Source organism: Megalops cyprinoides, chromosome 10 (genome assembly GCF_013368585.1).
Source record: "Megalops cyprinoides isolate fMegCyp1 chromosome 10, fMegCyp1.pri, whole genome shotgun sequence".
NCBI lineage: Eukaryota > Metazoa > Chordata > Actinopteri > Elopiformes > Megalopidae > Megalops > Megalops cyprinoides.
In genome coordinates, this window is record NC_050592.1 from 11513070 (window position 1) to 11536351 (window position 23282).

Genomic DNA, 23282 nt, shown 5'->3' on the forward strand with positions numbered 1-23282 from the left:
TGTAAATTCCACCACACCATTTTGGAGCATGGAGAAAGGTAATGTTAGGTTACATTGAACAAAGGTTGACATTTTCTCAGGAAACATGAGCAATCTGAGGTAGATTTTTACTCCTTTTTATCTCTGAAAGCACACCTGTTCATAGTCCACAGAAATTGTTGAATATTCCTTAACAAGCAGCCGTGCACAGTTACCAGCTAGTGTGGCTGTTAGCATAGCAATTGTAGTCACTGCTGTGCTTCTTGGACCATTATTGTGGGAAAACTATATATGGTGTTGTTCACTGCAATGACAGTAAGTTTTCAATCACTTCTGTTTGTCTGAATGATCACTTGAAAAGTGATGTGAAATCCAGTTTATCAGTTAACATGGATGGTTCTTTGCTCTTAGTCCTTTGTGAATAAAATAGTTTGCTGGAAGTCTGATGACGTAAAGCATTTGGTGGAAGTTATTTCAGTTCATTTCTGCCCCTTAAAATAAGTTAGTTATGCAGACAGGCAGTCATCAACAATTAGTTATATTAAAATAGCTGCAAATGTGATTAACATATTTAACTTTACACTGATGGATACCCACATCAATAAATTTACTTCATTAAGAAGTCCCAGCAACATGTTGGGCATTCAGTAGTTCCATTACAATGAATTAGATGGAATGAAAATTGTTATAAACTGCCGCCAGCTGAAAAAGCTGAAAATTAGATTGTTTTTCCTGATTCATGACCTGTCCTCTAACACTGTCATCATTTGGCAACAAATGGGATACTTGAGACTTTACGACCACTCTGTATTTCCCAAATGCTGCGTATTGCAAGGTTATTAGACGTAGAAGAAATGTTAAAAATCAAGTAATGAACCAGCAGTTCTTTCAAAGTCTTTTGAAAACACATGATTGTGACTCGTCACATGAGCTTGCAGCACAAACACACTTCTGAACCCACACCTGAATATGAGGAGAAATCACTTTTTAAATAAAACATCTTGCAGAGGACTTTATTCACACATTTGCTTCCATCCATACAGGATTTACTAATACTGTATGTTCAAGTTTTCCAAATTTTACAAGCACAGCACAGGGCAATAAAAAAAAGATAGTGTTAAAAAATACTATACATTCTGGGATGTGAACCCCTTTTTTGTATTTACAGTATTTACACAAGTTCTTCACTGGGGAGGGTATGTTTGAAAGTGTTATGCTGGTGTATTTCAAGGATATTTTTGTAATTTTGACCATAATTTCTTGAATCACTTCAGCCGGTTTAGTCTCTTGTGATGACTTGTTCGGTGTGTCCCTGTCCAACCAAAAGTCCATTTCTGCATTGGGTTCTAATATAATTCCCAACAGCACACTTTTTCCATTTGGGTTGGTTCTGTTTGTCCTTCAATAATTATGACCAGCCAGTCTAACTGTTCACTTTAACCTTTGTACATAGTTCCTACAGGTGGAACACAACTAATAAATAATGAGACTACTCTGTAGCCACTGTCCGATTTTTGGTTCTGGCAAACTTCTGTTGACATTTGTTCCAGCTCAATGTCACTGAATGCCTCACTGATAACTCCACGTGTGCATCTGTCCTGTTGCTTCTGGTTCTGTCCCATAAGGCTCTGCTCAGTCCAACTCCTCATCGGTGGCAGACTGCTGCTCAGTATTACTGGCCTCGTCCTCTGAGCTGACCTGTCGGGCTGCCGTGTGGAAGAGGCGCATCAGATCCCGAAACCGCCGAGACACCTGGGAGAATATGAGAGAAGAGGAGAGAAAAGGAGGTAAGACAGGACAGTGGAGGAGAACAGAGGAGAGGAGAGGGTGGTGAGTTTGTGTTCTCATCAAGTGCATCCTAGCCATGGAGAGCTTTGCACATACTTGAAAGTCAACCCCTAAGAGAGTACTCCACCAAGAACAGTAATATATAGTATATTTGTACATCATATTTCCAACAATCAACTTATCAACTTCTGACAGCAGCAGTAAAAACCAAATGCTTCTCCAAGAAAGAGATCATCCATCTATGGTCTCAAGCTGTTCTTGCTTTGAGATGTACTCTTTCAGAAAGATAAAAGACACATGATATTTCACCTCACTGGCTGTCTTGTTGCCAAGCTGTGCAGAGACAGCCTGGAAGGTGCTCTGATTGGCTCCCTGCTGTTGACAGGCTGTTAAAATCACACGGTCCGCCTCCCTGTTATTCAGACAGAAAGGATGACAAAAGATCAGACAAAGGACAAAACAAATTCTAAAACGTTTTCTCAAATCTTTTAATATGTTGGCATGATATACTATCTCTAATCTCCTACCCCACCATTACTACTACAATATAACACTGGCCTTCAGTATAGGCATGATCAGCTCTTTTCCTCACCTTGTCCAGAGGATAACTTTCTCCCCGCTGGGGGTGAGGGAGATGTTTTTGGCACAGACAGGGGGGTCAGAGCTGGGGCTGGGACGGGGGTGAAGAGAGGCAGGGGATGAATCTCTTTCCCCTGACACTACGACAAGGGGGTCATCACACACCACCGCTCCGTCTCCATCTTTCCTACTCTTCTTAGGAGAGGGGCTTCCCTCTCGCTCGCCCTCCTTCCACTCCTCTTCCTCCTCATCCTCCTCTTCCCTTTCCTCAGAGTTGGGGATAGGACCCGCCTCAGGACCATCCCAAAGCTGTGCCCCTTGTTCTGCTGACAGGAATGAGACAAATATGTTTGGGGTTTTCTTTAATGCCCCCCCCCCCCTTTACATCCCCCTTTTGAAATTTCGTGGCTATGACTATATCCAGCAGTGTGAAGGCCTGGGTGCATACCAGGATGTGGGCTGTTTGCCTCACTGCCTCCCTCCTCTTTGACTTCTGCTTCCACCTCCTTCTCTCCTTCCCTCTCTTCCCTCTCTTCCTCCCTTTCCTCCACTCTCCTCTCTGCGTGGCTGTCCAGCTGGGGACTGTTGGGACCAGGATATGAGGGATCACGACTCTTCATGGCCCTGGACGAGTCAGAAACCTTAAAGAGAACAGACAGCACACACAAACTGTTAATATCTTCACATTCAATATCGTAACTACATTTATAACATATTTACTTTTAAAAAAAACATCAAATGTTTTAAGCATGATCTATTCTGAATGTTAATATTACAACCCCTATCACTTGCCAAATTTCCACTGTGCAGCAATGGGCAGATTAATAAGGTTCAGTATTTTAACCTCTGAACTAAAATAACATTCCTGGGTTTTTTGGCCAGAAAAAAAATCTCCAGAAATGCTTATCACATAAACACAGCAGTCACGCCATACATGGAAAACACACAAACTTTCTCATTCCCGCCCAACCCCCACGCAAATGTTTCCATATATCAAGAAGTCTCCAATATCACTTTAAGGTCACCTTGTTGGTATGGCAACGAGAGCATCCCTTCCTCTTGTGCTTCCGAAGCTTGCCTTCATGCGATACGTCATGGCAGGGGCAGGAGCAGTCCTTCTCCGGCCAATCACATTCCTGCAAGTGACAACGCATAAATGCTTAGAGCACAGCTTGTGCTGTTTATCTCTTTCAGCTTTTCTTTTTCATATCCCCCACCCCCTCTTTATGCAAACTCTTTGGAACTTTGGAATACCCAGCTGTGCACGAGGCTTGTCTTACCAAGACTACTGGGAGAGCTGAAGTGGGACAAATGTAATACTCTGATACACTCACATGCAGCCAATGGCTCATTGTCACAGTACAGGCGCACTACAGTGGACTGAGAATTGCAGTCCAGTACAATGGATCCTCATTGGAGGATAAGCGCTACTCCACTGACATCATCCCAGCAACTAGTAAGTTCTCTGAGAGTGATGACACAACAAAACCCTGGCCGATTTACCCACCCCCATCCTCAGTGGAATAAATCCAAGCTGCTTTGCCGGTGTGGGCTCTGGGTCACTGTTGTCAAATGACATGGCATGGGTGAACCAAGGCCGTAGGGCTCAGTCTGCGTTCACAGCGAATGCCTTAATAACCGGGCCACCTTTTTTTAACTTTTTGTTTAAAAAGTTCTTGTATCTGCTCCTACTGTGCAATTCTATTTTTTCTACTATGATTTAAAGAACTAATACCTTAAAGAGATATACCAAAATATTTCTGAAAAGAGCAAAGCTCTCCAGTCCATTTTACCTTCTGCCAGTTCTTCTTACCTTGTCGTTACTATGGGTGCCCAGCTCTTTCCTTCTCCTGCTTCTAGCTGTCATTGGTGGCATCTTGTGAACCTCTTCCTCTTCTTCCAAATCAGGGAGTGTGACCTCCTCAAACCCTCCACTAGCCCCTCCCCCTGGCCCCACACCACCACCGTCCCCACTATCTGTCACACCTCCACCCTCCTCCGGCCAGGCTGCCTCCTCAAACTGCCCTGGCCTTGAGGGGGGTGGGCGGAGCTCATCAAAAAATACCCAGAATTCTCCTTGAAGGTGGGTGTGGCCTTTGAGGAGGGTAGCCATCTGAGCCTTCAGCTGGGAGAGAAAGAGAAGGCAGCAGTTAACATAGCTAAGGGTACTTATTGTGACCCTCCCCCACTTTCTACTCTCAGTCCCCCCTCTATGCCCCCCAATTTGAGTGTGGCTATAACGAGACCCCTCCTGACGTACCTCTTCTATGCCAGCAGGGCTGAGACCAGGACCCCCCTGCAGGGCACGCACGATCTTCTGGTAGTGGGAGGGGTTCTCCCCAAAACTGATCTCCAGCTGGCGCAGGAAGCGCCGGCTTCGCTCGAAGGCTTGCTGCTCTGCAAACTTGAGATAAAAAAAAAATATACAAAGACAGATATGAGAGGAGGCACACGCAGTTGCTTGTTTGCTTCCCATTATACCCCGTGCTCTGACTGCACCGCGTATACCCTCCAGCAGAGGGCGGTATGAGGCTCGGCAGTACCAGTCCGCACTCCAGGGCCTGCTCCGGCAGCAGGAAGGCGGCGAAGTCCCGCAGCAGCTCGGGCCAGTCTCTCAGCACAGGCCGCAGCTGGGAGAAGAGCTCCACGGCGCTGCGCCCCTCGCCGCTCTGCTCGAACTCGTACAGCACCCCCAGGAACTCCTCCACCTTCCCGGGAACATCCTGCAGGGCCTCACGCACCTGGGAGGAGAATGGCAACATGCTGCGTTACACAGACACGCAGGCATGTGAGTGGGCTCACTGATACATGCTCATATGTATATAGTTACATAGCACATATATCACGAATGCCAGCTCGTGTTGTATGTCGAATTACTCCATGTCTGCTCATGTTAGTACTGTAGGGAAGTGGGACATGCAGTTATGTCTGACTAAAAAGGCAGGTTTTCTATATTTGGGCAACAGATATCATGTAAATGACTTCACACTGCTTAAGGCGTTCACATCGACATGGCCCGATTACACCAGTGCACACAGTCAGGCTGAGGAGGTGACTGCAGTGTGTCGTAACGCGCGTGCGTCACCCTGTTCAGGTAGGCCTGGGCGAAGGCGATGTCCTTGCTCTCCCTCAGCGGGTCGTTGTCCAGAATGTGATCGTCGTACAGCAGCATCAGTTTGGACGCGTCCTTGCTGTCCCGCTCCTGGCGCCGGCTGCGCCTCAGGCTGCGGGGGGGAGGGCGCCCACGACCTGGGGGCAAATCAGGAGGGGGGGTGGAGTGAGCAGGGAGTGTGCAGGTATGCAGTACCAGTCAAAAGTTTGGAAACACCTGGTTAAGATAATGGGAAACATGCATTCAAAGACATTTTGATCTAAATTCATGCTTAAATGCTTGAAATTTAAGTATATAAAATACAAATAGTGAAGTTGATGCCTATGCATAATATCTTTCCAAAAAATTAGTTTAAAAAATATTTTTTGACTCCTATTAAGAAATATAAAATATAATTGTTTGGTTTAACAATTTTTTGGTTTCTGCATAATTCCATTTGTGTTATTTCAGTTTGATGTCTTTACTATTATTCTAAAATGAGGAAAATAGAAAAAAATAAAGGATAACCTCTTCTATGAGTAGGTGTGTCCAAACTTTTGACTAGTAATGTACAAACATCTAAAACATAAGCTATGGGATGAATGAGGAACAGTTGAATTATTGAGAGCCCTTGTCCTCAAACTGACCTCTGCCCCGACCAGCTGCCTTCCCGCTGGCCTGAGGTGGGCCGGCCCCCTGAGGTGTATCCCCGCCAGGCAGTTTGCAAGCCCCGCCTTCCCCAGACTCAGACTCCTCCCCCTTCGGTGGCCCCTCCTCCTCCTCTTCAGAGTTCTCCTCCTGAGAATTCTGGGAAACTGGGGAGGTGGGCGAGTTGGGAGAATTAGGGGAGTTTGGGGAATTGTCCTCCTCCGAGTCCCCTTCGCCACACAACCTTCCCTCTGAGGCCAGCCAGGTCAGCTTCTCCATGGTCTCCTGTAGTCACGTGATGGTAACAGCACAATAGTTTTCATTTGCATCACAAATGATCACACACTTGTTTCATACTGTCTGGTCTGAAGACACATACTGCAGGTACATGCAGAGATTACAATTACTTTTTCGGGAAAATCAGGGGTCTTTGAAAATCACAAGAATTTAAAATCATACAGAACATGACAGCCATCTCAACACCTCATTGCTGACCTCCTGCAGATGCCAGACCTGAGTTTCTTGATATAATTTACAATGAAATCTGATGTGAACCCAGTATATCTATATAAGTGAAAAATGTGGGCATTATGTTGTTGTGACCTAACTTATTACATTCAAAATGCTGTGTATTTATCACACAAAAGCAACAAGGCTGCATCTTCCTCACAAATACAAAACCTAGCACACACACCTGCAACTCTGGCACCGACAGCACAGACTCCTCCGAAGCTGACGACATCACTTCCTCTTCATCCTCGTCTTGAGTGAGGTCATCAAAGTCCTCTTCCTCCTCCTCATCCCCTCCTTGCCTCTCCCTCTCTCCGTCTCCATCCTTCTCTCCATCTCCGCCCCTCTTTCCACCGTCTCCCCTCTCCCCACCTTGTTCCCCCTCCCCGCCTCCGTTCCTCTCCCCGTCCTCCCCCCTCCCGTTTTGTTGTCCTTCTCCGCCCCTGTCCTGTCTCCCGTCTCCGTCTCCCCTCCTCTGCTCCTCGGCCTCCCTGTCTCCCTTCTCTCCTCCTCCTCCTCCTCCAGACTGCTCCTGACCCTCAGTCCCAGTGCTCAGTGTAACTGCCCCCCACATTGCTTTGTGGCCGCTTAGTTCCACACATGTTCTTTGGCTCTCTGTCTCTGTGGCGCTCTGTTCACCTCCTTCTCCACTGGCATCTTCCTCCCGCTCTCCCTCACTCTCTCCCTCCTCCCCCATTCCCTCTATCTCATGCTGTGGACTGGGCCTGGGAGTTGAAGACACCGCCCCATTCCAAGTCTCTCCCCTCTCCTCCTCCGCATCCATCATCCTCTCCAGGGCATCAGCGCAGCTGTCTAGGCTTGAGGCGGGGCTGCCGGTGGACTCTGACAGAGCCAGGAGGGTGCCCCCAAAATCTCCGCCCTCCTCTTCTTCCCATTCCTCTCTTTCCGCGTTGTTGTCCTCCTCTTTCCACGCTTCAAGCCCTTCCATAAGTTTCTCCAGATCGATCCCGTCCCTCTGAGGAGTTCTACCTGCTTTGTTTGAGGGTAACTCTGTGGCAGGCTGTGTGACTCCTGTGTGGTCTGATTCATTTTGGGGTTGCAAAGTCTCATATTCATTTTGATCGGCTGTGTTTGGGAGGTCACCTGGTGTTTGGGCTAGAGCGAAGCAGGGTGCTCCTGACTGACCCAAGGGGAGATTACTGGTGTCTATGTTTGCAGAGACATTTGTGGCCGGTACAGGTGTCATCAAGCAGTTTTGGGGCACAAGCAGAAACTGGGGTGCACCCTGTGAGGCAGTGCGGACCAGAATATACTGGGGGCCCCCTGAGGAGTCTTGGCTTAGAGTTTGTGACACTGCTGTCTGAGCTGAGGAGGGCAGTGAGTTTTGGCAGACTATGACTGACGAGGTCACTGTTTCAGTGCAGGTGGTGCAAGAATCAAATACAGCACTGTCCGTGTTCACCGTCAGCGGACCCGCGCACACAAAATCTGAGGCATTACTGGGCGTGTTGGGGTTATCTGGGCCAGGAATGGGGAGAGTCTCAATCACTGCCTTCTCAAAGGTGCAGTCCCCTGATATGTCCTCCTCGTCGTGCACGGTAACTCCTGGAGTGTTTGGGCTTGTGTCATTTTGCAAGGATGTCCTTAGGGGTGGGGACGGAGTGTGTGAGAAGAAAACGGGGCTGGATTTCAGTTTGACGGCGCTGTCTGGAGGAGTGGGAGGGAAGTTTTGGGGAGAGTCCAAACTGGGAGGAGCAGGCAACAGCGGCCTCACAAGTTTGCGGAGCCGTGCAAGGGCTCCGTTGGGATGAGTGACGGGATCTTGCGGCGGAGGGGTGGGCTCCGCGGAGGGCCTGACCAATCCCTCGCCAGCAGGGGCGGGGCAGATAACAGTGGCGCCGGCTGGGGTGGTCAGATTGAGTATCACCGGGGGCGGGGCGCTGCTGCAGGCCCTGCCTCCCCTCCTCCCCGCTTTACTCCTCCCCCCTGCACGTGATGCTGCTCCTGCTGCTCCTCCCGCTGCCGCTGCTCCGCCCGAACTCAAGGCGCCGACGCCCCCGTCTGCTGAGATGTTGTGTAGCTGCAGGGGCTGTGTGGCAGGCTTTGGGGGTGCAGGCTGTATAGGGAGGAGCTTGCGGGGTCGTACCCGTGGGTTAGGCTTCTCCGCATGCAGCTGTGCTGTCTGCATTATGCATGCCGTTACTCCTCCCGGACTGAAGAGGGGGGTGTTCAGGGGAGCCGCAGTGGGGACTTGGAGCAAGGCAGGAGGGGTCACCGAAGGAACATCGTGGGCAGGGAGAACGGCGCAGCCAGACTCCTGTCCAAAACACTGAGACAGTGGATTTAGGGGCATGGAGTATGCTGTGTTCAAGGGGACAGCTCCATGGGCAGGGGTGAGAGGGGCTGTAGCCAAAGGGAGGGCCCCCTGAATAGGAGTGAAAGGAGCTTTAGCCAACAGAACAACTCCTTGGGTGGGGGTATTTCCAGGGGCTTTGGCCAACGAAGGGAAGGAAGGCAGTCTGTAGCCACGGAGGGGGCGTGGCTTGGACACGGAAGGAGGGCGCAAGGTTTTGAAGCCAGCAGGATGCAGGCGTAGCGTGACATTTTTGGGGAGGACCGGGGGGTAGCGAGTCCCAGGGGGGAAGATGTATGGGGGAGGAGGGGGACCTGTTTCAGGGGTGGCCTGCTCTTGCTGTTGATTGTACTCAGTAACTGCTTTGTGGATATATGGCAGACTCTTCTGCAGACAGAGAGAGAGAGGGAGAGAAAGAATGAGAGAACAGGTTTTCAGCATGCACTATTACTGTTACTCATCTATAGATATAGATATATCTTTAACATACACATTTAAATTATACATTATACTGGTTTACAGCTTTCTTTATCCACTGATTCACACTACGTTTATGGAAGAGCAGTTTTATTGTTTCTGTACCCGTAGCCAGACGGGCATGATAGATTCCTCTCTCTCCACCGGAGGGCGCTCTTCTCCAGGCATCACCCTGCCACATGCCAGCGGCAAGGGAGGAATGATCTTATGCTGATGGTAGAACTGGAACAGAGAAGGAGTAGTGGTTTTGGGTCAGAGCGTCACACTGGTCGAAGATAAAAGCAGAGCCAGCACAGGAACAACTCTATAAGCACTGCTATATTACATGGCTGTGAAAACACTGAGCTGTTGAAGGAGATGCAGGAGGCAAAGGGACACACCTTGAAGATGTTGTCGGGGGCGCGGCGAAGGCACATGTCATGGACACGCCCGCGTATTTGCTCGTGGGTTTTGGTACGGATCAGGTAGCGACACACCAGCTGGTAGGGAAACTCTGTCTCACCAAAGTGCTTCAGGCCCAAGAGGATCAGGCTGGTAAGGACCGAGGGGGAGAGCGCTTGCTGAATTCTGCATGTTATCAGCACACTATGGCTGAGCACATTTAACAATGGACATGGGGACAGTAAAAATGGGGTGTTTGCTTATATTAGGGTCAGTTATGTGGTTAGAAACGCATTTATGTCAGTGATCATGTTTGCAGGTGTAAATTAATGACTGTAAACAGCATTGCATACCTGTCCTCCCCCTTGGTATAGCCACTCTTGGTGCGTGGGCGATGAAGGGCAGGGTCAAGGCTGCAGTGGGGCAGAAGTTCGGGGTAGAGGAAGACAGGGCGAGTGGCCAGCAGCCAGGCCAGCTTTGGAGGCAGCAAAGGGTACGAGCGCACTGCAGGGACAGTCAAAGCGCTGGCTGACATTGCTGTGCAAAGACGTTCACATAGCTAGCTACCATGTTTAATTGGCTCAAATTCGAAACCCTTTTCACAGCACGGATAAAACATGCTTGCAAACACGCCTTCACTCCTTACCGCTGGAGGAACTTGCTGGGTTAGGCGTCACGATGGGAGTGGGGGACAGTCGAAGCTCCTCCAGCAGAGAAAGCGCCCCTTGCAGGTTGCAGGCCCTGAAGATGCTAACAAACCCTGGCTCCACGGCGCCCCGGGCCTGCTCCCCGCGCTGGGCAAAGGACTGCAGCTCTGACTGTGGTGCAAGGGTGAGGAGGAGTGAAAACAATGAAAAGTGAGAAAATGACGTAGGCGAGAGGAAGACTCAAATTCGCAAGTCAGACGGTGCTTGGTATAAGCGGTGAATAAAAGGAAAGTGACACTTCACTACATTTACTGCCACTGCCATCACCATTGTCATGATAATGAATCTGTTTTTTTTTTTCTAAGAAGACTGACCAGGAAGTGTTGCGTGGTGTTGGCCTCACTCTGCAGCCTTTCCACTGGGTTGCACAACATGTGAACCTGGGTCAGCAGCTGGATGTGCTGGAGTGGGAAAAGAACAAAATCCGCATTTCAGGGAGGAGGACAAAACCCAGCGTTTAACAAGGAAAGTTTATTGTGATCAATTGTGATATTTGCTTACTATTTCTTACACTTTGCCACAATTTAAATGAAGAAGAATGAGGATTATGATATATTCCTTGTCCAGGACTTGTTTGCAATCCACTCCTCCTGTTGTCATTCGGTACTCTTTGCTAATTAATGTCGTAGTTTCCCTTGGTGGACACTAGGAGGCATCTCACCTGTTGAATTTGCTGCTGCAGCTGCAGTTTCTGTGGGTGTGTGAGAATGAGGGCGCAGGGCTGGGGCACCAGCAGCACCTGGGGGCCCGGGGTGCTCTGGGAGGCCCTGGCCTGGCTCTCCAGCAGCGCCCGGCGCTGGTGAAGAGCCTCCAGCTGCTCCTTCACTGTGCGGTGCCGCTCCGTCAGCATGTTGGCCAGCGGCTCCCCGAACCTGCGGCAAAAGCACAGTCAGCACTTCACAGCTTTAGCAGCACTGCTAATAATCACCGCCCCAACAGAGGGAAACCATTCCCAGCCTGCTTTCCCTGAGTGCACAGGTCGCTGTGTGGAGTTGTGGCTAAGGGAACACAAATGATCATTGACATTAACATCACCACAATGGGTTACGGGTGCGAATCTGAGGGACCCTGCTACTGTACTATCGAGAAAAGCTAAACTAAATTATAATAGATATACAACTGTAGAAGTAAGTAAGACTGCATATCAAATGTAAGTAATATAGACTGCTCTGGATAAGATACCACACTGTGCAAATTAATTATGTAACTCAGAGTTATGTAAGCAGTGTTTTCAGATCCTTTTGTGCCAGTACCGGAGGTATGAACTGAACAGTCAATCACACGCCCCAACATTATTACTAATATTCATTTAATTCATTACCAACAACGCCCTTGTCGTTCGTGGGAGTTTAATTATGCAACTATGACGATTTAGACCGAGGGGGTATTCTTACAAACACTAAAGCACAAAGGCGTACCTATATACACAGACCAGCCCAGTGCATGACATAAATGATTAATCTTTAGCTCGGCTGTGCAGCTGTTTTGTACACTCTAATTTGGCAAAACATGCTAATTACACAGGCAGCCAACTGCACTTACAGGTGTGCATATATGTGTGAAGGCATATAAAATATAATATAGATGTATAAAATTTTTTATAAAAGTTTAAAATGTACTTCCTACCAATACATATCCCTATACTTTCAACGTCTTCATTAAATCTCCCATTGTCCACAAAGTTCTGTGCCTAATGAAGTGTGTGGTGGAGGAGCTTTGTGTGTGATAGCTCAGACTGAGGTGTTACTCTCATGTGTTCTTTACACAAGGGGTTTTATGAAAAGTGATTAACCATCATATATGTCTCTGTAAAAAGGGTCAATGGGCAATGACAGGCTATACTGCAAAATCAAAAACACTCGTGAAAGAGAGCATCAGGATGGCTTTCAAGCCTCACGCCTCACGCCTCACGCCCACGCCGCAGATACACTGATAAATATGAACGCATTCGCTCTGGCGGATGGAAGCGTACAAAATGAAAGACCACGCCCCCGGTCATCCCCTCCGTCGTCCCATCTCCCGAGTCTAATGCGAGAGTGTGACAGCTTGCACGTCACACGAGCAAACAGACTCTGTTCCTCTCAATGTGGAAAACCAGTGTCACCTTCATTATGTCGTTAACATTTAGACCGGCACGACAACAGACAGATCCCCGCTCTAATCAGTGCACCGTGACGCCAATGGAACAGTCATCCGTGAGCCATTTATACACACGCTCTACGCAGAGGTAGTATCCACATCCACCCTCTGACATAACGTTGCTCACCGATTCATTTATGTTAGTTTAACAGAAAAGCATTCATCACTGATTCCTTTTGTAGAGCTGATAAAACTGATAAGACATTTAGGCAGGAGAAAACTGTCAAGGGTCTGGCTGACTGAGAATAATAACCAGAGGTGTGTGCATATACACCCCCGGAGTCTGCACACTGTTTCCTTTGAAGTGAGCCAAAAAAAAAAAAAAAAATTCTCTCCACTAAAACTCCATTCTTTGATCCTTAACAGCCGTTTCTAGGCTGGTCCTGTGTCCACACAAATAATGAGATTTCACTGCGGGATAAAAGGAATGAGTGGGATTCCTATCTGAAATTAATGACCGAATATGTATTTCTCAAAGAATGGTGCGGGTGCCTGTGAAAAGACTGGAAGTGTTTATTGTACTATGGTTTATTATACTAAGTGTTTATTGTATTATTGTGCTACGGGGAGTTAACCACAGTACTTGTGGGACCTCGCCTTATGCAGAGATTCAGGGCTGTTCTGAATTTACGCTGCCTTTCGGCTTTGACAGGGGAGAGGAAAGAGTGAAGCAGGTACCTGGAGTACTGACAGCTGTAATGCTCTATTCTCATCAGCTGAACCAGTGAGAACCCTCTACTCCCACCTCCAACAGACAGACAGACAGACAGACAGACATATATACACACACACACCACACTTCAACAAACTGCTGATTAATTCTCAGTGCACTGCTCCATCAACTCAAACTATGTGCAGTAGCTCACAGAGTGTACAGTGTGTGTGGGGTAGGTAAGCCTGAATATGTGCAATGTTATTCAGCTGTGGCTCTGCCGCTGGTGTGCCCTGTCCCGTGTCTCTGAAGTGACAGGCATCAGCACCAACAGAGCGTTTCTCTGCCTCCCTACCCAAACAGACACAGCAATCCTCTGCTGCTCTGTCCCAAAGAGAGGACTCTTGTGTATCTGCATGTGTAACTTAAACTCATTATTAAACACTGCCCACAATGACATGTAATGCTATTAGATAATTTGAGTGACACTGTTCTGTATCAGTGCAATGCATGTGTGAAGCGTGTGTGCACTTTCACGCCAGCACTAGCACACAGCTACACAAACAAGACACGCAGACACCTGGACACAGTCAGTCAGGGTGCATACGTGCCTGCAGGCACACTCAGCGGCACAGACAGAGCAGCAGCTGGTGGTCATTGCTCAGCAACAGGCGTTATGTCAACAGAAGGAGGGTGGCTGGAGGTGGCTGGGGGTGGCTGAGAGAAGGGGAAGACTGAAAGGAGGAAATACCGAGCTGACAGATATATGGAGGGGTTTGATCACTCCACAGACCAAATTTAACATACTCCTGATGACTGATGCCGCCGTTACATTGAAACGAGGAGTAGCATCAGTTTGAGGATTTGGGAACATGCGATATGCACCATACACAGTTGCTATTTCAGTATTTTGAGAAAGTGATGAGATGAGAGATGAGAGACTCAGCCACCTTTCGTGTGTTACGAGTCAAAGACAACTGATTGTTACAGTGAGAGAGAGACTGAGGAGAGACACAGCACAAAGCTGAGCCAGACTGAAGGATGGCTTCAAAGAGGCGGCAGGCTGCTCTACCGGATGGCTTGTGGGACGTTGAATTTAGGAGCTGCCTGAGGGAATACTTCTTCCTCCCTCTCCTCCTCTTCCTCGTGCCCTTCTTCATCATGTTCTTGCACCCCCAACTCATCTTGGAACTGATGGAAAAAAGAGAAAGATGGAAGTGAGACAGTAACATACACAGAGACTCAGAGACGCAAGCTAGATAGCAGCTGGAGCAACAGACTAATACCCAGTCTCCTGGCCAGATTTTGGGCTCTCTAAATCTGGCCATTTTAATAATTTCCTCTCTCTCTATCCCAGCTGATCAGTGGTGGCTGCTATCAGATGGGTGCTGTACAGGTGTATGGTGGTTAAGGCCAATTCCCCATTTCGCTGTGAAGTGCTCTGACATCTTCGTGAGGCACTACATAGATGTGATCCATTGTGGTTTTTCACCAGTGAACTGGTCAGCAAACCCTTACCGTGTCAAACAGCTCCTCCATCAACTCATTCACTTCCTTTTCTGACAGAGGGGAGAAGAAGGAGAGACAGAGCAGGGGACAGACATTAAGAGACTTGCAGCTGTATACATCTCACCAGTCAGTGAACCAGCAAAGGTAAAAGCTCTAACATCAAAGAAGCCATCCTTTATAGTGATAAAATCAGTTACATTACTTAGCAGATGCTGTTATCCAGAGAATCTTATAGAGCTTATATTTTATTTTTACATTTTTCCATGTACACAGCTGGATATTTACAGAGCCCATTTGGGACAAATACCTTGCCCCCAGGTACAACAGCAGTGCCTGGCAGAATCAAACTGGTCACCTTTGAGTGAAAAGCAGTGTTTTTTAACACTACACCACGCTGCTGCCTGGGTACGCAGTTGCTGGGTACCTTAGCAACCTGGATTACTGCAGCCTTAAAGAGTGATCCAATTAAGAATCTGAAGGAATAAAGCAAAAACTACAGAGAATCTTGGTTTAAGAAAACAGAAGCCCAAAGAAGATGGCTCACTGGTGATGCGAACGGCACGGTCGTTGCGGTAGTCCTCCAGGTCGGGCTCGTCAAGGTCCTCCAGGAAGTTGTACTCGGGGTCATCATCATCGTCACCCTCCTCTGATAGAGAGCCAGGCAGAGAGAGCGGGGAAGGACAGAGGAGGAGGAAAGTTTAGCAAAACGTATAAACAATGACAGTTACACAACGAAAAAACGTCCATTCAAACCATTTTGTGTTTTAGAGTCAGTAAAGAACCTACAAGGTGGTACACATTAAAAGAGTGCACACGCTGGCTGGACAGAGCAGCACATTAATACATGACTAAGGCCCATTTAGCGGCGGGACACTAAATGGCATTAAGTCTTAATTGAGAACAGGATCAAAATGAAAGAGCGGAAGAGAGCGCTTAGTACTGTCTGTTCAGAGAGAATGGACTCCACAGTGGCAGTGCACTGAGAAAAACAAGCTAAAAAGACAGCTGACGGGCTGAGGCACAATTGGGGAAAAGGTCGGGGACTGAGTACAAAACAAAAACATGGCAGTGCAAACAAAGGAAGTGTTCTTAAAGCAGTGATACGCATGCCCCGCTCACGCTCACAGCCATTAGCTACCTGTGGAAGTACTCTGTCACCTATCACCTAAAAGCACTAGTGCGTCAGATGGAGACAAATGGGAAAATTCTGGCTCCATCAGTCAATAGAACTTTATGGGTGTCAACTGACAGTCTGATAGACACACCGACACAGGCGCGCACACACATCGCAGGGCTAAATATAGCTTTGTCTGTCTGCTAGTCTGACTCCAGCTCTCTTCACCTGTACTGACAGCAGATGTCTGCGAGTAATTGATCTGCTTTCTCTAAGGTAGTTACTCTCACTCATTTAGAATAGGACAAATGCATTGGCGCTACCAAAAAAAGCTTCTGAATTGTGCAGCTACACCTTCTCCATTCAGAACTTTCTAGCCCCACCCCTGGAGGTGACTGGACAGGTATTTTATGTATAACACTCAAGCTTGGGTCAGATAAAGTATTATTTTAGGTTATTTACGTGTTTCCATGAAGTCAGGAATCAAACCAGGTCCATTTTTGTGCACTGTAAAATTTGGTTAAAATGCTTCATATATCTTTACAACTTGCCCATGCAACGTGTAGTTTTAGAAGGGAAAAAACAGACACTGAAGTTGAGTGTTATTGGGCAGCAAGTGTTATGTGGATATCATATTTACATTCTGTCCCACAACAGTTCATTTAATAGGTCAGAAAGTGACGGGAAGTGGCTCTCTCTGTCATGCACATGAACATGTAACATTTGTTATCTGGGTGGGGCTCTCTTTTCTCAGGCACACACTTGGTTTCATGTTTAAAATTCATACCTGATCTGTACTCTCTCTGTACCCGCCCCATCTGTCTCCCTATCTCATTAACACCCTCACCGCACCCCCCATTTCCCTCCTAACCTTCGTTCTCCATGTCAGACGTCATCAGACCCTGCAGCCACTGGGTCCACTCCCGGTCCTCCAGGGCAGAGCTGCAGTCGTACATATCGGGGGTGATGTCAGGGGCCCGCAGCTCCGCCTCCAGCCTGCCCAGCGGGACGTCCCGGAGCGGCCGTTTGGAGCGAGTGCGGCAGGCCACCAGGCTGTCCTCCTCTTCCCCACCATCGCTCATCTGAGAGAACAGCGGGTGCATGACTGATGGCTATAGCACTACTCTGGTGAAATGCTGTAAGGTACTTCACTTGAATTTGATAATTATCTGTAGGTACATCTGTAGGTCTGTAGGTGTGTAGAAGCCTCAGCTGTGTGAAATAAAGGTGTCTGCCTTGCATATATAGACTACAACCACAATAATATTACTATTGCTACTAGTCATACACAGTGCCGTCATTGATCAGATGTACGTTTATTTTAAGGATAATGTACAGTTTTAAATAAATATTTTTATGGTTGCAATAGCTGAATTCCTGTGAAATTGTGCTATTTTAAATTTACTTGAAATTGCAGGAGAGCATACTTTTCCAAAATATTCTGCATCTATATGGACAAAGAGTTGTGGGGACTCTTGGTAGCATATCTCATTCAATAATGACTTTTGGTACTAAGCATTCTGTACAAGTCAGTGAGCTGGACAATTTATTACCAACAGCAACACTCTGACATTGCCAGGCTCGATAGTAAATGGCATCAAACTAGTGAATTTGTTAGAAAAATGGATGGATTTAGCTTGGAGTAAAAGAAGAAAGTAAGAATAAATTTTAGTTAATTATCCACGGATAAAAACAGCTTGATATTTGACAACTTTCAATGACTTCTGCATAACATTCCAGGATGAAAACATTTTCAAGGTTTTGTCTGTGGGAACCCTGCAAAATTTCTAAGGGAAACCTGCTTGTGACAACTCTGGCATCACAGAGCCCAAGCCCAGGTCTTTCAGTTCAGGTCACCCTACATGAATTGTTTCAGAAGAAAAGGAAAGTGTTTAAGGCTGACAGACAGAGGTGATACACTGCGATATTACGACTTACATGTTCACTGATGGCTTAATTTGTATTTGCATGTCTTATAATTTTTATATTTTTTATAAGATGCCCATCAGGCCATCCTAGTTAGGTGGAAAAAAAGGCTGAAATGAAAGTACCTGGTAGGGTTCCATGCAGATGGGGCTAAAGGCCAGCTCTTCCTCCACAGCGTGGAGTTTTTCCATGAAGGTACAGTCAGGAGGGGCCCTCGGGGGGCGTGGGGGACCAGCAGGCTGCGGGGGCGGAGGGGGGCCCATGGGAACCACCTCCACCCTTAGGTGTCTGGACTGCCGGGATCCCTGAAGGAATAAGGAAGGCAACTGGGTTACTAACAGAAGTTTTACACAGACCCCAAAACAACACAGAATACTTACACCATTGTGCTGTTTTGCAGCATGTGAAAACACAGGCACTATTCAATGGCAACATGATGTGGAGAACGTGTGAGACATGTGAAGGTGTGTCACCTGTCTGGGACTGCAGCTCCTGTCCTCGTCACACTCGGAATTGTCCACGGGTGTCCTGGGCCGCCCTATTCGACTGCCCCGGGGAGACGAGGCCGTGCTCTCTACATCACTCTCCAAAAACGTCTAAAACACATGATCACAACAGGCACAGTGGCATCTCATTTCACACAGGGAAGCAGACCACACTAATGGTATGATGCAGAATCTATACACCTTCCTGCTTCACTCACCTCCTCTGCAGTCTCATCCTCCTCTTCTTCATCAGGGCAATACTCTTCATCAGAGGAGTCCTCTTCCTCCAGATGGATGTCCACAAACTGGGGAGGCTAGAATGTATGTGTACATCACATTTTCTTTCCTTGTTAATTTGCCCAATAAATCTATTCCTACTCTCGAATTATTTGTGATGGAAATAAGTTGCTTAAAATTACTCACGCAGTACCGTAACTGTCAAATCATGCCCCTAACCAGGTTCACAACAACAAAAAAAAACAGGGGAATCATTTCAAATGTGTGTGCGAGGCACAAACCTTCACTTCACTGGACTTCTTGATGGGAGAGATGTTCCATGTTGGGATGACCTACAAAACAACTAAATGTCATATTCATATCACAAGAAACACAGACAGACATGGCTAAGAGCAAAAATCTGCACGCAACTACAGAAAGCTGTTGTCACCCTGAGACAGAGAAGAGTGACAGACAGAGGATGAATGATACAAAAAACACTTAATACACAATACACTTAAACAGTTTATTTCACCAGGATTTCCTAGTTGGGCCATTTTGAGGGAAAGAGCTTAAGACAAAGGAACAAAAATGCTGTTTCCGACCACAAACTTACCACTCCTTTTTCAACCACTTCTTTAAGCCTTGAACGTGTCATCTTCGGCTCCTGGAAAAGAATGAAAGAGTAAAATAAAAATGGAATGAAAAAATAATTCCCTCATACGTGACAGACAAGATGTTAGGCAAAAATGTAGAAAGATTATATTAATGGGAAATGGTAGGTTTTCAACTGCTGTATTGTACACTTCAGTATAGAGGGTTAAAACAACAGGATGTTGACACTCACAAACATAGGCATGTCCTGTGTCTCTCTGATAGCAGCTTTCATCATGGCTACCACTTGTTCATTGGTAATTACTTCCTGCAGGTAGAGAGCATAGATTAACAAAATTTAAAAAAAAGAAAAACAATCAGTGTTTCTGAGTATGAGTATGGCTATAAATATTCATATGCTTATTTGCACGTATGGGGGACAATCATAATTAACAGAAGTCAACACTGACAGAAGCAAGAATATGATAATCAATGGAATATTAAAGGAAACATCACCACAACTAGATGAAACAAAGGCAGAGGAAATACAGGTTGAGCAGGTGGCCTTAAAGACACAGTAGCATTGGGAACAAGAGAAGAAGTGGCAGTGTTAGCAGCAAGAAGAGAGGGCCTGCTCTTATCGGACTGCTGAGTGAGTCAGATGAGATCACACACACTGAAAGTGGTGAGTTTGCCATTAGATATGCTGAGGAAAGTGACAGCGATGTCAATAGCGCTCTCAACAGGTCTGGAAAGTTTTGTAGAGATCCTGCATGACTCACATGGATGATGTTGCGCACATTGGCGTTGGTCAAATTGTGCTGGCGAGATTTGCTTTCCAGATCCCTGTCCAGCTGCCTGCAAATGTCGATCTCGGTCTGCCCGTCCTGGCCAACTCCTTCCTGGTCTGCCCCACTTCCGGCAGACCCATCTCCCTTGCTGTCACCCGTGGCCCTCTTCATCTTTTCTCCGCTCTTCTTCCTCCCGGCGCGCCGGCCTCCGCTCTTGTCTTCATCTGGGGAGGAAAAGAGGTAAAGACTAAAGCAGAGAACAAGAACCAGAGAAACACTGATGACATCCTGCTGCATAAAGACTAATATGACCAGACCAACTGGGAAAGGGAACTCACCTAGGGTGATGACCAGGCCTAGTTCAGTATCCTCCTCATCCTGTAGGGGGTGCTGTGCTGGGCTGTTAAACAGCTGGGACTCCCCATTCTGAGCCTGGCCTAAAGACACAGATGTACGCGGTCACACAGCCAAACCAATTCCTACATGTACACATTGCTCTATTCTGTCCCACATAACTTTCCTCTCAACACTCTTTCATTCTCTCTGTCCTCATTACCTGCAGTAATGGACTCCGAGCAGGGTGTCTGCTTCTGACATTTGAACCTTGGCGATTGTCTTCTCAGCGACAGTGTATCTGGGCCAATAACCTGGCCCTTCCCCTTGATGGGTGTGGATATCTTCCTCTTCTCTGCACTCAGTGGTGCACCAGAGGACGCTTGAGGCCCAGAAACAGACACCTTTGTGGCTTTGGAGCGAGTCAGCCTTTCTTCCAGAGAGCTACTTTTGCGCTTCCGGGCCATGCTCATCATGAACTTGGATCTGTGGGGACAAATTTTGGTTACTGCTTGAAATTTACTGTATGAGCGACTAGACATAGAGATTCTTATACAAAATGTTCAAACTATTTAACTGATTGATTTAGTTTATGCTTAGTGTTGCTGCCCCCACACAGGAAGCTCATGAGTTTGATTCCAGTTCTAGGAGAAAACCTGTAAGTCTAGCTTGTTCACACCATAAAAACAGCATGCAGTCAGATGAAACGAGTTATCCAAGCTCAAATGGGGCCGCTGTGAAGACTAAAGGTTGTTGAATCCAAGACTGCACCAGGACAAAGGAAGTCTGAAGATATCTTGTGTCAAAACAGTTTTGTTAGCTATATGAAACAGACTCGGTCCTTAAATGACACGCGCCATTCTTTAAAATATTAATGTACGTAGGTATGATGTTTAGCTAACTTTCTAGTGAGTGATACTGTATATTCATGACATGAATATACATCTCCACGGAAGCCCCAAACTTAGCTCAATCTAAGACTGCAGTTTCCTTAGTTTTCCAGAAAAACGTGATAGCAACAACTAAACAAAATGTCAACGTGAAACCTGACAATCCACGTTACCGTGCTAGCTATCTGAAGTCGTTACAACAAACTAGTTTAATCGTCAATCTCGGAATACAAGTAGCTACCTTTAGCTACCATCATTACATACGAATACCGATAGCTAGCTAGCTAACGTTATTTAAGTCAGTACAATGTGAATTCAAAGCTGTAAAACAAATAGCTACCTGCTGACTAAGATACCTGGATAGATATCTAACGTTACAACAAATAGCTAAAGCTGGATGGTTATCCAACTGAGAAGTCAGGAAAGTAGCATAGCAAATATCAGCTACCTAACTGCGGATACTTAAAATCACCTGGTGAATGTTGTTGTTTTCATTCGTATTCGGTCACTCGTTTCGGGGCCTCGCTGCACATCGTTTGTCATGAACCTCGTTCGTGTAGCGTCCACGTCCGGGTAGGGCTACACAGTCCCTCTTTACATCACTCTGCAGCGGTATTTTGGGTTATATTTCATAGTATTATACCGACATTCTGTACCCGCCAGTTTGCGCTTCCCTCCATCGGTATCCGCAGTACAGCGAACGCCGACTCCGAGCGTCAACTTCCGGGTGTTGCACTCATACCCTTCCCAGATGCTCTAGCGGAATAGCTCGCTTGCTTGTTAAATTATCTCAGTTACTGACTAGGGTGGTTTAATCTTTTTTTCCCTACATAAGAATTGAATTTAAGATTGCGCGCTGATAAACTGGTAGTTATCGATTGATTTAGCTAATCCTTTATTTGTTGTTTAGACAGCCAATAGGCTATAAAGTTTCACTCAGCTTGCATAGCGCTTTTATAGGCAGATATAGATACACTGGCCAACAATGGACCAAACGCTTATATCCCCCTTCATGTGAAGTGAAAAAGGCAATGACAGACTTTATTGGCTGCAGCCGGTATTTTAATTTGTTATTTAGTATATTATTATAGTTTATTAATTTGCTTTGTGTTTGTGTGTCATTGTTTGAAACTTAATGTGCTGTTATTTTTGGCCAGGTCTCTCTTGAAAAAAAAAAGTTAAATCTCTATGTAGACTAACGAAGAAAGAACAAAACAAAATAAAATGTGTAATATGTTACATGTCAATTAAATGTATTATATTTCTTTTGCAGAAGGGAGAAAAATGCTCGAGGCTAAATAAAATCTAGCCTAACAAACACACACGGTTTTGTATATCACTAGAAGCTCCTGCAGTGTGCTGTACAGCTGTTACAACTTGTCTAACGCCTTAACATCCATCTACAGAATTATACTGTTACTGTATCCCATTGGGCGGAGCAAAAAGTGCAGAGCAATCCACGGGGGGAGTCAGAATTGACGTCACCGCGTGATATACTTTATAAGACCCGCTTGAATGGTCCATTGAGAAGTTCCAAGAGAGTACTTCATATGGCACATCGGCTTGAAAAAAATACATGAAGTAGATCTACATATTTGCAAAGCTATCTGTTGCACACTGTGGAGTACAAGTGTTAATAGCCTGGTGCGTTTTATTCTTTTTCATCTTTTGATATTATAACAACTATGGGACACATCATTGTTCGTTTTGAGCGGAAGACCATTTTGGAAAAGAAAGTGTAACAGCTAAGCCACTATGACACAGATACTATCAATTTACAAGAAGGCTATTCACTACAACTTAAGTGTTATTTATGAACATTAAGAGCTTCGCAAATAAGCAGCAAAAGTGCCAGGTTTAACAGAGGTTCACTACTACCATGGCATGCGATCCGGAATACAGCCGACCCAAGTTCGCACCGCTCCCAGCCGGTAAGGACGCCCTAGTAGCAGTGAGGACGAAGCAGGTATCATTGCGGGATATGGTGGTTACTCCTGATCGAGTCCCTAAATTTACCATCCCATCCCTCAGTCCACCTCGTCGGACACCTGCTCAAATCTCAGCTGAACTGGATAGACCTGTGATTGGGTCCCTCGACGGCTTTCGTCGACATACAATGGCCTGGTTGCCACATTCCTCACCTGACCAACGTCTACAGC

At 46.6% G+C, this 23282-nt stretch overlaps 1 protein-coding gene across 1 annotated transcript; it reads right to left on the reverse strand.

Moving 5' to 3' along the window:
- Positions 1-963: 963 nt before the first annotated feature.
- Positions 964-21833, reverse strand: gon4l (gon-4-like (C. elegans)). The gene is made up of 31 exons (XM_036538678.1): positions 21596-21833; positions 20457-20719; positions 20239-20337; positions 19892-20124; positions 19363-19437; positions 19132-19182; positions 18818-18868; positions 18518-18613; positions 18288-18410; positions 17940-18119; positions 16760-16970; positions 15319-15420; positions 14784-14824; positions 14338-14456; positions 11136-11346; positions 10789-10875; positions 10414-10585; positions 10121-10271; positions 9767-9917; positions 9492-9608; positions 6780-9296; positions 6085-6370; positions 5432-5595; positions 4890-5087; positions 4607-4750; positions 4160-4471; positions 3372-3482; positions 2795-2987; positions 2360-2672; positions 2077-2179; positions 964-1731 (listed from the first exon to the last, which is right to left on the reverse strand). Exons 1-31 carry the CDS (start codon positions 21664-21666, stop codon positions 1612-1614), a joined length of 7065 nt encoding a protein of 2354 aa, XP_036394571.1. The 5' UTR covers positions 21667-21833; the 3' UTR covers positions 964-1611.
- Positions 21834-23282: the final 1449 nt, after the last annotated feature.

What these genes read in the sequence shown, in the direction of transcription:
- gon4l (XM_036538678.1), bottom strand. Translation starts at nt 21,666, where the DNA reads ATGACAAACGATGTGCAGCGAGGCCCCGAAACGAGTGACCGAATACGA. An exon ending in GGAGCTGCAGTCCCAGACAG is followed by an intron (nt 18,120 to 18,287) that starts GTGACACACCTT and finishes TTATTCCTTCAG; the next exon opens with GGATCCCGGCAGTCCAGACA. An exon ending in GCCCTGCTGGCATAGAAGAG is followed by an intron (nt 4,472 to 4,606) that starts GTACGTCAGGAG and finishes TTTCTCTCCCAG; the next exon opens with CTGAAGGCTCAGATGGCTAC.